We start from the raw sequence: 12,766 nt of genomic DNA on the forward strand, positions 1-12,766 counted from the left end.
GCTCTGAATGACTGCCACATGAATAAATTAATTTACTAGATATGCATAGATAAAAAGACAAGGCATATAATGCAATTGAAATAATGTAAACAAGGCAATTATAACCCTGAATAATACTAAGTAGTTATAATCCTCACTTAGCTTTTCAAAAAAAAAAAAATTAAAAACACAACCCTATATTTAATTGGTTTTGAATTGAGTTTTGGGTTTAGAAGAATTGTCCTTTAATACCGCATTTATATACTTCAGAGTATAAGATGCTCCAAAGTATAAGATGCACCTAGCTTTTGGGAAGGAAAACAAGGGAGAAAAATCTGCCTCTGCCTCCCAGCAATTTGCCTCCTTGCAGCAAACAGCAAACAGAATAGACACTATACACTGTTTGTGGTGTTACATTTCAGACTATACTTGTACAGATGCTGTTAAAATTGATATGGCTTTCTGGAAGTATACATTATTCTCTACTATTTAAAAGAAGATAAAATAGCAATGGGCCTCTTCAGATCAAGCATTTATTTAAAAAGCTTCTTCATTTTGTAAGTTGTCTAGAACAATAATCTGGCTCTGCCTTCCAGCAATTTGCCCCTTTCAGCAAATAGCAAACTGCCTGTTTCACTTTCAATTTAAGTTTCAACATGGGCCTCCTGATGATTAGCTGTTTCAGGCTGTTAGCCTATTTCCACCTCTGCAAGCCCCATCTTTCCGTTTGCTGCAAAGAGGTAAATTGCTGGAAGGTAGAGGCCAAAGGGTGGGGGCCAGTGAGTGGGCAGGGCTACATTTGGTGTATAAGACACACCCAAATTTTCACCCTCAATTGTGGGGGAGATGCATCTTATACTCCAAAAATACGTTAAATTAATAACATACATGAGTTGCTTCATGTTGGTTTATTCTTTCTGAAAAATCAAATTTAATATGCAATGGTAGAATGCAATACTGAATTCTATTAAACAAGTTTCTTCTTATTGCATGGGAAATTAAAATATTTTTCCAATTTGAGATAAATGATGTTATAAATACATTTAAAAAAACAACAACCCCGGTAGGTAAAGAGTGATGTTAGCTGATGTTTTTCCTAGATTATCTATTATGGCCTAACCTTTAATGAATGTGGCTCTTCTCTGAAGATTAAAATCACCTAAAAACAATGTGGATAGAAGTAATTTTGAACCTTTTATTGGGGAGGTAGTGATATGGAAGATGAGTGATAGATTGGTCATACGTAACTAGGGTGACCAGACGTCCCGCATTTGGCGGGACAGGCACGATTTTTCATCATTTTTCCCACGTCCCGCCCGCTTCTCAAAAAACCCCGCTTTATTTTGGCGCTCGCTGGCTCCCCCGCCCATCATCAGCTGCCGCTAGCTTGCTCATTCCTTTCCCCCATCTATTCTATTCTACACTAAAAATCTAAGCCAGCCCAGCCTGCCGCTCACTGATTGGCCTGGACTCCAGCCAATGAGTGAGCTGGCTGGGATGGAAAACTTTAAGCACGCGGCATCCCAGCCAGCTCACTGATTGGCTGGAGTCCACTTAAGCACACCGCGCTTTTCCATTTCATTTCGCCTTCGCCATTTGCTTTTGCTGCTTCACTGGTGAGTAACCGGTGGGAATCGGGAGGCTTTGCCGCTTCGGGTGGGCGGCGGCAGCCTTTAGCAAGGGAAGGCCTTCCCTAGGAAGTTTGGATTTCCCCCTGCCCCACCTCCTCCACTAGCCTTTGTCCCTCCACAGGGTGGCTGGGGGGAGGAGACAGTCCTCCTCTCCTTCTCCCCCTTTGCGGAGTTGGGCGGGCGGGCCGTCTCCTCCCCCCAGCCACCCTACTGTGGAGGGACAAAGGCTAGTGGAGGAGGCGAGGTGAGGCGGGGGAAGCCAGACCGCGGCAGCTATTGCCAGCCCACGGCCTCCCTACCCTGAGAGAGAAACCTGGGAGAAGATGCGGGGGGGAAATTCGCATGGAGCGGGCTGCAAGAGGGAGAGAGTGAGTCTGGGGCGGGTGGATGGCAGTGGGATCGCCGCCCGGGATCCGCCAGAAGCCTTCCCCCCCTTTCCTTCCCTCGGCTGCGAAAAGGATGAGTGGGGGCGGAGCCGCAGAGGGTCTGGGCCGAGATGGGCTGTGCTGAGGTGGGGAGATGGATAAGGCAGAATGTCAGCACCTCTCCATTTAATAATTAGGAAAGAAAGACCATGAGACTCCATACTTGGAAAATCAAATGTACTTTTACTAATTAAAAATGGTTAAAGAGCGGTTGCATAGCGAAGTCTGATTAATTAGGCGCGAAAGCAGTTGATATATAGAATAGCCCATTCCACACCCCCAGGCATCATAGACTTAGTCCAATCATAAGTCCTTCAAGTGTCAGGTGTGAGATAACTTCAAAAGGCATCACGAAGATGGAATGTCGGTGCCGTTAGTCCAGGCGGGAAATACCCACGCATGCATAGTCTGACCATCCAGAGAACTCCAGAACATTCCTCCAGCACATCGAGTAACCCCACCCAAATACCATGCCCTCCCTCCCCATTTCATGGCAGCTGAAGCAACAACAAAGCAGAAGCTGACATAGAGCTCCAAGCCATATGTTTCCTTCTGCGGCCTCCGCCTCCACACCACCCAACAATAGCAGGCCCCAAGTCGAGCCGCGTCGTGGGAGGATGCACCAAAGGTACCGGGGAGGGGCGGCCTTCATGGCGTAGGTTAGCTCAGGATCGGTCCCCAGCCCCACCGCTTTTAGGAGCTGGAGGAACGGGCAGTGGTGGGGATGAAGTTGAAGAGTGCTGGCGGAGAGCCTGAGGAAGGGGTTACTTGGGGGGGGCTTAAAAGGAGATGGCCAGGTGGGAAGAGGGCGAGCGCTTTGGAAAATCTCTGAAAACGGAGCGCTAGCTGGGGGAGCCGCCACTGCAGCAGCAGCAGGAGCCCTTCAAGGGAGCCCCTGAGCTGCGAGGGGAGGGAGAGATGCCCCGACTTGGGAGCCGTGTAGTTTGAAAGAGAAGCAGCAGCTGCACATTTCCAAAAAGCTCTCCCGGAGCCGGCAAGGGACGTCTGGACTGAGGAGCGTCGGGCGCGTGTAGGATTTGCTGGAGAGGAGGACTTGGTGCTGGGTAGGCTCGGAAGGACTGTAGAGAGCTTTGCGGGGCAGGGGGAGGGAGCGGCGGGGAAATACAGTCTTCGGGGTGGGGAGAAGAAGCAGTTAGTCTCTCGACGGGTCACCCCGAAACTGGGTTTGGGGCTGTGAAGTTCCGCTGTTGGGACGCGATGAATCTGTAGCAGAGGAGCGGGATCCCGAGGGAGGCTGTTGTAGAAGGGCAAAATCTGAGATTTCTTCACTTCTGCGGCAGCATAATGTTTGTTCTTTAGAGGAAGGGGGGGAGAGACCACTACAGTTGCATTTCTTTTCTTGCTGGGGATTTAGAAGTCTTATGCTCACTTTTATTCCCGGGAAAAAAAACAAACCCGAGCCTCCGCCGTTGTCCAACCCTCGCGTTTCCTGGCAAGAAATCCATCCCCCATTATGACGAGGTACGCTGGCTTTCGATTGTTAAGGCATCCTCGGCATCCCCCGGGTGATCTCCAGGCCCCCTGCTTCCCCATCTCCTCTTCTATGGGGAGACGTGCATCATAATGTTGTAAGCCGCCCGGAGTTACCTGTGTGTGAGGTGGGCTGCCCTATGCATTCGCGTTTGTGCGCTGGAGAGAGAGTGAAAAAGAGAGGGAGAAATAATTATATTAATTAGAAGCGGCGGTGGCAGACGTCAGACATCGGCAGCGACTGTAACGACTGCTCAGGCGAGGTGCGGAGGAAGAACAGAAGGTCCCTCCCATCCGCGACGACGGCTCCAGCCATGGATGAGCAGGCTGGCCCCAACAACAACAACGCACTGCTCTTGCCGCCACCTCCGGATGGGAAGCAACCACGCCTGTGCAGCCCCTGTGCTGCGGTGGGAAGCGAGTCTGCAAGGCGTGGTTGCTTCCCACCTGGAGGTGGCGGCAAGAGCAGCGCGGTGTTGTTGTTGAAGAAGATGCCGGGGCCAGCCTGCTCGTCCATGGCTGGAGCCGTTGTCGCGGGCGGGAGGGACCTTCCGTTCTTCCTCCGCACCTCGCCCGTGTGGTCGTTACAGTCGCTGCCAACGTCCGCCACCGCCGCTTCCCTCGTCCGTCTCGATCCCTGGAAGCAGGCGTCCGCTCCACTGTCAGCGCCTTGACAGCCACCCCAGCCGGCGGCTACCGGGCCTCGCTGGAGTCAACTGCAAAACCGTGTTCAGCGCTTTGAGGACCTGAGGCATCTTGGGAAATGCAGTTCCCTATCGGAAAGAATGGAGTAGCTGCGAATTTGTAACAACAACAGAAGATAATAACTTGGTGCTTCGCAGGTTACGAAAATCTCAAGTTTGATTTGCACACTGTTTTTTAAAAGTTAGATAAATAAATTATGCTGTGAAAGTGACTAGAAAGCCTCCCCTCCCCTTCCTGTGTGCGAGAAAGGGAAGGAGAGGAAGGAAGGAGGGAGGGGGGAAGGAAAAGAAGAAGGGAGGGGGGAGAAGATGGAAGGAGAAAAGATGGATGGAAGGAGAAAGAATGGGAGGAGAAGGAGGAAGATGGAAGAAGAAAAGAAGAAAAAAGAAGGGAGGGAGAAAAGAGGGAAGGAGGTAGGAAGAAAAGGGGAAGAGAGGGAAAGCAGAAAGATAAAGAGGATGAAGTTGATAGGCAAGAGGAAAGGAAGGAAGGAAAAAAGAAAAGGGGAGGGAGAGAGGAAAGAAGAAAAGATGGAACTAGAAAGGAGAGAAGGGAGGAAAGGGGAAGACAGGGAAAGAGCAGAAAGTCAGAGAAGGTGAAGGTAGATAGGCAGAAGGAAGGAAGAAGGAAGAAATAGGAAAGGAGGGAAGGAGGGAAGGAGGAAGGAACAGAAGCGAAGAGGAAGAGAGAAATGAAAAGAGCAGAAAGACAGAGAAGGTAGATAGGCAAAAGAAATGAAGCTGAAAGAATGGAAGGAGGAAGGAAGAGAAAAGGAGGAAGGGAGTGAGTGAGGAAAGGAGACGATGGAAGGAGAAAGGAAGGAAGAGAGGGAAAGAGCAGAAGACGGATAAGGTGAAGGTAGATAAGCAAGAGGAATGAAGGAAGAAGTGAGGTGTCTCAGGGAGGGGAAAACATTTAGTGACCAAAGTTACAATGGCATTGAAAAAAGTGACTGATGACCATTTTTCACACTTAGTGACCGTTGCGACCATTTTTCACACTTAGCGACCGTTGCGACCATTTTTCACACTTAGTGACCGTTGCGACCATTTTTCACACTTAGAGACCATTACAGCATCCTCATGGTCACGTGATCAAAATTTTGTTTGGCAACAGATTCGTATTTATGCTGGTTTCAGTGTCCTGGGGTGACCTTTTGACAAAAAATTAAATTTTTAATCAAGCCCCCCCCCCCCCCCCCCCCCCCCCCCCGGTCAATGGTGTCCCTCTTTACCAATCTGAAAATCTGGTCACCTTATACATAACTGATCTGGGATCTCCTATTGTCAAGTTATTGATAACTTAAGTAATAAGGTGTATCTGCTTATGTTTTGATCTTTTGCTAAGAAGGATTGGGATCAGCCCACTTCTTTTATCAGTTTTTATCAAGCTCTGTGTTTGTATTGTATTTGTTAACTAAGTTGGTAAAGCTTTTGTTCATGGTGGTTTTTTAAAATAAATCAAGATTTTCATATAATTTCCTGAATCCTTTTGGCACATCTATTGGAAGTAGTCCCTAATATTATCACTCCGCTATTAAAAATTGTATAACTTCCATTGCATTTGTTTTAACCTGTTGATAATACTTTTAAATAAACCTCCCTTTTAATGTTTTAATTTCAGAAATTCTAAGCTGATATCTTACTATTTGTAGTTCAAAATAGTTCAATCCATTCTACTGTATCATTTTTTTTACAGGAGGTAGAAGATTCAGTTATAGGTGAAGTCCTACTTGTAACTCATTAGATCAAGCAACGGAATACCAAGGGGAGAAGAACAGTGCTAGATAACTCTTTGCTAGAAACAGTTTTCTTTGGGCACCTGCTTTCCACTCTGTCATCTCATTTCCATTATGTATCATGGGCCATAGCTCAGAAATGGAGTATAAAACTAGGCATTTCTAGTCAAGGAGTTGAAGTATTAGGATGGGGAAGTATCTTTGCTAAGAGATCTGAAAAACTTCTACCACCAAATGGAGAGATCAAATGGAGTAGTAATCAGACTCAAATAGTAGGAAACGTGATCAAAATATGCTGTTAAAATCCTTCTTTCTTTGCCTTTTTCATTAGGACTAGAAATCTCTTGGGATGGAGACAGTTTTGTTGAAGTTATGGCTGCCCCGCATCTTAAAGGTCGGCTTTGTGGTCTGTGTGGCAACTATAATGGACATAAGAGAGATGATCTGATTGGTGGTGATGGTCATTTTAAGTTTGATGTGGATGACTTTGCTGAGTCCTGGCGTGTGGAATCAAATGAATTCTGTACTCGTCCTCCAAGGAAGCAATTTCCTGAATTGTGCCAAGGAACTGTGAGACTAAAACTACGTGTTCATCGGGAATGCCAAAAGCTCAAAGCATGGGATTTTCAGATTTGCCACTCAACTGTGGACTACACTGTGTTTTATCGGTAAGTGTTTCCTTTTGATGAGCAGAATGCAAATAAAAGTGAACTGTTGTAAAACTGTTCCCGGGGTCTAGGAAAGAGCATGATGGTTTGCCAAATAGTACAGAACTGGAACATCTGCACATTCCTCCTGAATCAACAGAGCAAATAGCCACCTCCACACTCCTTCAACAGGCAGGCAACAAAAACTCAAAAAATCATCATCCTAATGGATTTATTGATAAATAGGGTGTTAAAGTTTATAGTTTCCATGATTCTGTAACCTAATCCTAAATCTGTTTAATAAGACTCTGCAAGAGTCTAGACTTGATAGCGAAAAACTGCTAGGCCTTGTCATTAATCTTGGAGACTGATGTGTATACTTTAGCACTTAAGTGCTTAAGTGTTATAGTTTGCAGCAATCCAATTATTGCTTTATAATTGTTTGTGTAAATTATATTTACACAAGTAAATAATTCAGCAGGATTTATTTATATAAGACACTTCTTTATATACAATATCATACAGCAGAAGCCAGAACCAAAATTCAGAATCTAGAAGTACAGAATCACAAAAACAATATAATACAGAAACAGGAACACACACACCAGTGACGTATGGTGAAGTTTATGGCTGGTGCGGCAGTCCTCTCCCCTGGCACCCCACTGATTAAAGTGCTTTCTTTCGCCTGCAGCAGAGCTCAGGCAGGCAAAAGGAAGCACTTTAATCAGTGGGGTGCATGCCAGGAGAGAGGAGAGAATGCTCAGGCTGAGCTCTGCTCAGGTGGGCGAAAGAAAGCACTTTAATCAGTGGGGTGCGTGCCGGGAGAGAGGAGAAAATGCCTGGGCATTCTCTCCTCTCTCCCGGCATGCACCCCACTGATTAAAGCGCTTCCTTTCGCCCGCCTGAGCTCTGCTGTGGGCAAAAGAAAGCGCAGCTCAGGCGGGCGAAATGAAGCGCTTTAGTCAGTGGGGTGCGTGCCAGGAGAGAGGAGCAATCTCTCCTCTCTCCCAGCATGCACCCCACTGATTGAAGCGCTTTCTTTCACCCGCCTGAGCAGAGCTGAGCCTGAGCATTCTCTCCTCTCTCCCAGCACGCACCTCACTGATTAAAGCACGTTCTTTTGCCCGCAGCAGAGCTTTCAAGAGCTTTCAAGAGGCAAAAGCCGCCCTGTTACCCCGGCGCTGTGTCCGCCATTGCTTCAAAGAATCAATGCTGGATGGAACCAAAGCCGCCCCACCACCCAGCGCTAGAGGTAAAAGCCGCCCTGCTGCTATGTCCAAAAGCCCTGGCCTGCTGCTATGTCCAAAAGCCCTGCTGCTATGTCCAAAAGCCCTGCCGGCCACTATGTCCCATGTAAAAAGTAAAGTGCCAGCCTGCATGCCAGCAGTGGTGGGTAAAACACACACACACACATACACACACACACACACACACAAATTACTTACAATAATACAATTACTTACAAATTACATTAATTTTGAATTCCTCCCCCCTCCCTCTGACCCACATACCTTTTCCAGCTGTGTCACAAAGGATTTCAACTCTGCTCTTGTCTGCCATAATGAAAATGTAAAAATGTAAAAAGAAAAAGGCAAGATCTGCTGGGTTAGCTGCTGCCAGAGTCTCCAATGGATGACTCTGCTAACTGTTAAAAAAAGCCTCTAAAAAAAGTGCCCTCTACAGGAGGAGGCGAGAGAACCATGTGCCTCATCTACATAAGGAATTTTTTGGCTTTTAACCCTTGCTTAACTCTGCTCAAGTGATCATAAAGATAGACTAAATGAGGCACGTGGTTCTCTCGCCTCCTCCTGTAGAGGGCACTTTTTTTAGAGGCTTTTTTAAACAGTTAAGCACTAAGCAGAGTCATCCACTGTGACTCTGGCAGCAACTACCTCAGCCTTTTTCCTTTTATTTTTTTTCTTTTCATGATGACAATGGTGAGGCCGTGCCTCCCCTGACTGCACCCCCCCTCTCTCTCACACACACACACACACATCAGTTGGCTAAGCCACACCCAGGCTCTGAGCCATCTGGGTCACCAAACAGTCCCCCATTGCCTGACCTGTTGTTATGGCTATCCCAGCTCCCACACTGACACTCCTTCCTTTATGACTGGAATAGACATAAAACCGAATAACTTAATATTCTTCTTATGATGCACTCCACCCAATGGCTTGGTCATTATATCTGCCAGATTGTCCTTTGAAGAACAGTGAAGCAAGCTAATTAATTAATATTTGATGGCTTCTCTTACATTGAAATATTTAATATCCACATGCCTCCTTCTATTCTTCACTCTGTCACCTGTTGCCATTTTAATGCAAGCAGCATTATCCTCAACACCATTACAGCTTCAGTTACTTTTATGTTTAGATCCCGGCAAACTGGCAGCAATCCACCTCTGCTCCAAACAATACTACAATCCCAGAATTAGACTTTCTAGTTTTTACATCATTGGCATAATCACTGTCAACATAACATTTTAATTTCAATTCTTCAAAGACCTGTATTTGAAGACACAAGTTCACAGTTCCCTTCAAATGCCAGAGAATCCTTTTTATACCCATCCAATTCAATTGCGCTGGTGTATATATCTCTTGAGACATATCTCTTGATCACAAACTTCACTTTTGTCCTCACCCAAATTGTTGTGAAAATGTGTATTCATAGGTGTTGAAAGAAATATCCATCTGGGTTCAGTTCCAAGTGGGGAGAAAGATACTGGAAACATGGAAGCTGCTTGGAAAGATGGGCAAAAGAAAAAAAGCACATTGAGTGGAAAGAGGGATATATTTATACACTCTCTTGGGCCCTGTCTTAAACTTTCTTGTTCTTGTACAAGAAATGTATCCCATTGGCTGCCAGACTCCCAAGGAGCAAGGATCTTAGCTAACTTTGTAGGCTGTCTGTGTCCCAGGCTTGGTTGAACCTTGCTGGGTGATTTAATCTTTTTAGGTGCCATGTGGTGAGATGGGTAGAGGGCTAATCCCATCATGTCCTGAGGGCCATGTCTTAATCCCATCACCCTGGAGCTGAAGGGGGAAAGGGAGCTGCAGGAAGCTGCTTTGTGTTTAAAAACATGTTTGTCATTTTCTTATCCAGGGAAATATAATATTCTGTCTTTCTAATATTCCCTAGAATATTTCATTCTTCTAGGAAGGTGGTGGAGCACAATTACAATCCTTCATGTTGTATCTCTCCAACAGCTGTTCAATTTTCCTTTTTTGATTGAGAATATAACCACCCTTCCCAGTTTTTTGTATCTCTACACCAAGATAATTTTGTATTTCATCCAAAGCTTTTAATTCAATTTTTTCTCTAATTGATTAGAAAATTCTTTTACTCATTTGCAGTGAAACAGAGATCATCCACAAATGCTAATAATTGACAATCCCCACCTTGTATCTTTCCAGTATATATATGTAACCATCAGTCTTACAACTCTTCAGTTCAGTTCAGTTTATTTAGCTTGTATGCCGCCCTACTCACGGAAGACTCAGGGCGGCTAACAATAAGAAGGGAAGGGGGATACAAAAATAAAAGCAACAAATTAAAAATTCAGCAACAGACATAACATCGGATGGGGCTGGATAATTCAACAGCCCCAGGCCTGCCGGAACAGCCAGGTCTTAATTGCTTTGCGGAAGGCCGGAAGGGTAGTAAGGGTCCGGATCTCAATGGGGAGATCGTTCCATAGGGCCAGAGCAGCCACAGAGAAGGCCCTCCCCCGGGGGGTCACCAGCCGACATTGGCCGGCAGATGGAATCCAGAGGAGGCCTAGTCTGTGGGATCTAATAGGTCTTTGGGAGGTGACTGGCAGGAGGCAGTCTCTCAGGTAACCAGGTCCGATACCATGTAGGGCTTTAAAAGTAATGACTAGCACCTTGAAGCGTGTCCAGAGACCAATGGGAAGCCAGTGCAGCTCACGGAGGATAGGTGTGACCTAGGTGCACCCACAATCGCGCGCGCGGCTGCATTCTGGACTACCTGAAGTCTTCGAACACTCTTCAAGGGTAGCCCCATGTAGAGCGCGTTACAGTAGTCCAGTTTTGAGGTCACGAGGGCATGAGTGACTATCCGAAGGGCCTCCCAGTCCAGGTAGGGTCGCAATTGGTGCACCAGACGAACCTGGGCAAAGGCCCCCTGGTCACAGCCGACAGATGATGTTCTAGAGTCAGCTGCGGATCCAGGAGGACTCCCAAATTGCGAACCCTCTCTGAGGGGCATATAATTTCACCCCCCAGCTGAGAGATGGAATAGCTGCACCATCTTTGGGAGGGAGCATCAATAGCCACTCGGTCTTGTCGGGATTGAGCGCAAGCTTGTTTCTTTCCCATCCGGACCTTGACAAACTCCAGGCACTGGCACATCACTTCTACTGCTTCACTGAGTTGGCACAGGGCGGACAGATACAGTTGTGTATCGTCCACATATTGATGATATTTAATCCCATGCCGGCGTATGATCTCACCCAGCGGCTTCATGTAGATGTTAAATAGGAGGGGGGACAGGACCAAACCCTGCTGCACCCCGTATTTGAGGGGCCTAGGGGTCAATCTCTGCCCTCTGACCAACACTGACTGTGACCTGTCCGAGAGGTAGGAGGAGAACCACCGAAGAACGGTGCCTCCCACTCCCACCTCCCACAACTGTCGCAGAAGGATACCATGGTTGATGGTATCGAAGGCCGCTGAGAGGTGAAGAAGCACAAGGATAGAGGAGTGACCCCTATCCCTGGCTCACCAGAGATCATCGATCAGCGCAACCAAAGCAGTTTCCGTGCTGTAACCAGGCCTGAAACCGGACTGAAAGGAATCCAGATAATTGGTTTCATCCAAGGACCATCGTAGTTGAAAGGCCACCACTTTCTCAACAACCTTCCCTACAAAGGGGAGGTTGGAGACTGGATGATAGTTACTCAAAATGGCTGAATCCAGAGAAGGTTTCTTCAGGAGGGGTCTCACCACCGCATCCTTTAGGAGGTATGGGAAGGACCCCTCCCGGAGAGAGGTATTAACTATCGTCTGGATCCAGCCACATGTCACCTCCCTGCTGGTCGAGACCAGCCAGGAGGGACACGGGTCCAGTATACAGGTGGAGGCACTCACCGCTCCCATGACCTTGTCCACTTCCTCAGGAGCGACAAGTTGTAACTCGCTCCATAAAATCCGCTCAAGACCTTCCCCTGGTACCTCGGCTTGTACCGTGCAATTGGAGTCCAGATCTGTCCGAATCTGAGCAACTTTATCCATTAGAAACTGAACAAATTCCTCAGCTCTACCCTGTAAAGGGTCGTCCGCATCCCTCCCTTTCAAGAGGGAGCGGGCTATTCTAAATAAGGTGGCTGGGCGCGATTCAGCAGATGCAATAAGGGCGGCAAAATGCGAACGTTTCGCCGCCCATATTGCCACGAGATAGCTCCTGATAAAGGCTCTCATCAGTGCTCGGTCTGACTCAGAGTTACTGGCCCTCCAGCGGCACTCTAGGCGTCTCTTTTGGTGCTTCATCTCCCAGAGTTCCTTGGTGAACCAAGGAGCTCTCCTGGATCCACTACCTCGGAGAGGCCGTAAAGGCGCAATCCGGTTTAGGGGCCCCGCCGCCGCTGTATTCCAAGCAGTGACTAGGGATTCCACCGGATTGTGGACGAGAGCATCAGGTATTTCTCCAAGCACCGTCTGAAATCCCATAGGGTCCATCAGGCGCCTGGGGCGGAACCACCTAGTCGGTTCCTCCTCCCTACAGTGGGGGATTGGTCTCCGAAAGTCAAGCCTCAGTAGGAAGTGATCAGACCATGACAAGGGCAAGATCTTAATGCCCCTCAAATCTAGATCACGTCTCCACTGCTCCAAGAGGAATACGAGGTCAAGCGTGTGACCCGCTGAGTGAGTCGGACCCCGGATTACTTGGGTCAAGCCCATGGCTGTCATGGAAGCCATGAGCTCCTGCGCCCCATCAGAGTATCACCGAGCGAAGGCAGGTTGAAATCCCCCAGCACCATAAGCCTGGGGAATTCTACCGCCAGCTTGGCTACTGACTCGAGGAGCAAGGGGAGGGCTGTTGCAACGCTGTTGGGAGGAAGGTACATTGACAACAAGCCCACTTGACCCTCAAGGTCCAATTTCACCAACAAGGACTCACACCTGACAAGCT

General features: G+C 47.5%; 1 protein-coding gene across 1 annotated transcript in view; it reads left to right on the top strand.

The window, feature by feature from the left end:
* Nucleotides 1–12,766, top strand: part of BMPER (BMP binding endothelial regulator) — a 464,374-nt gene that overhangs the window by 366,574 nt on the left and 85,034 nt on the right. Inside the window, exon 13 of the mRNA XM_032234511.1 lies at nucleotides 6,301–6,637. Coding sequence (XP_032090402.1) covers nucleotides 6,301–6,637 — 337 coding nt within the window. The remainder of the gene's footprint in view (nucleotides 1–6,300; nucleotides 6,638–12,766) is intronic.

This window comes from Thamnophis elegans, chromosome Z, assembly GCF_009769535.1.
Source record: "Thamnophis elegans isolate rThaEle1 chromosome Z, rThaEle1.pri, whole genome shotgun sequence".
In the NCBI taxonomy this organism is placed as follows: Eukaryota; Metazoa; Chordata; class Lepidosauria; order Squamata; family Colubridae; genus Thamnophis; species Thamnophis elegans.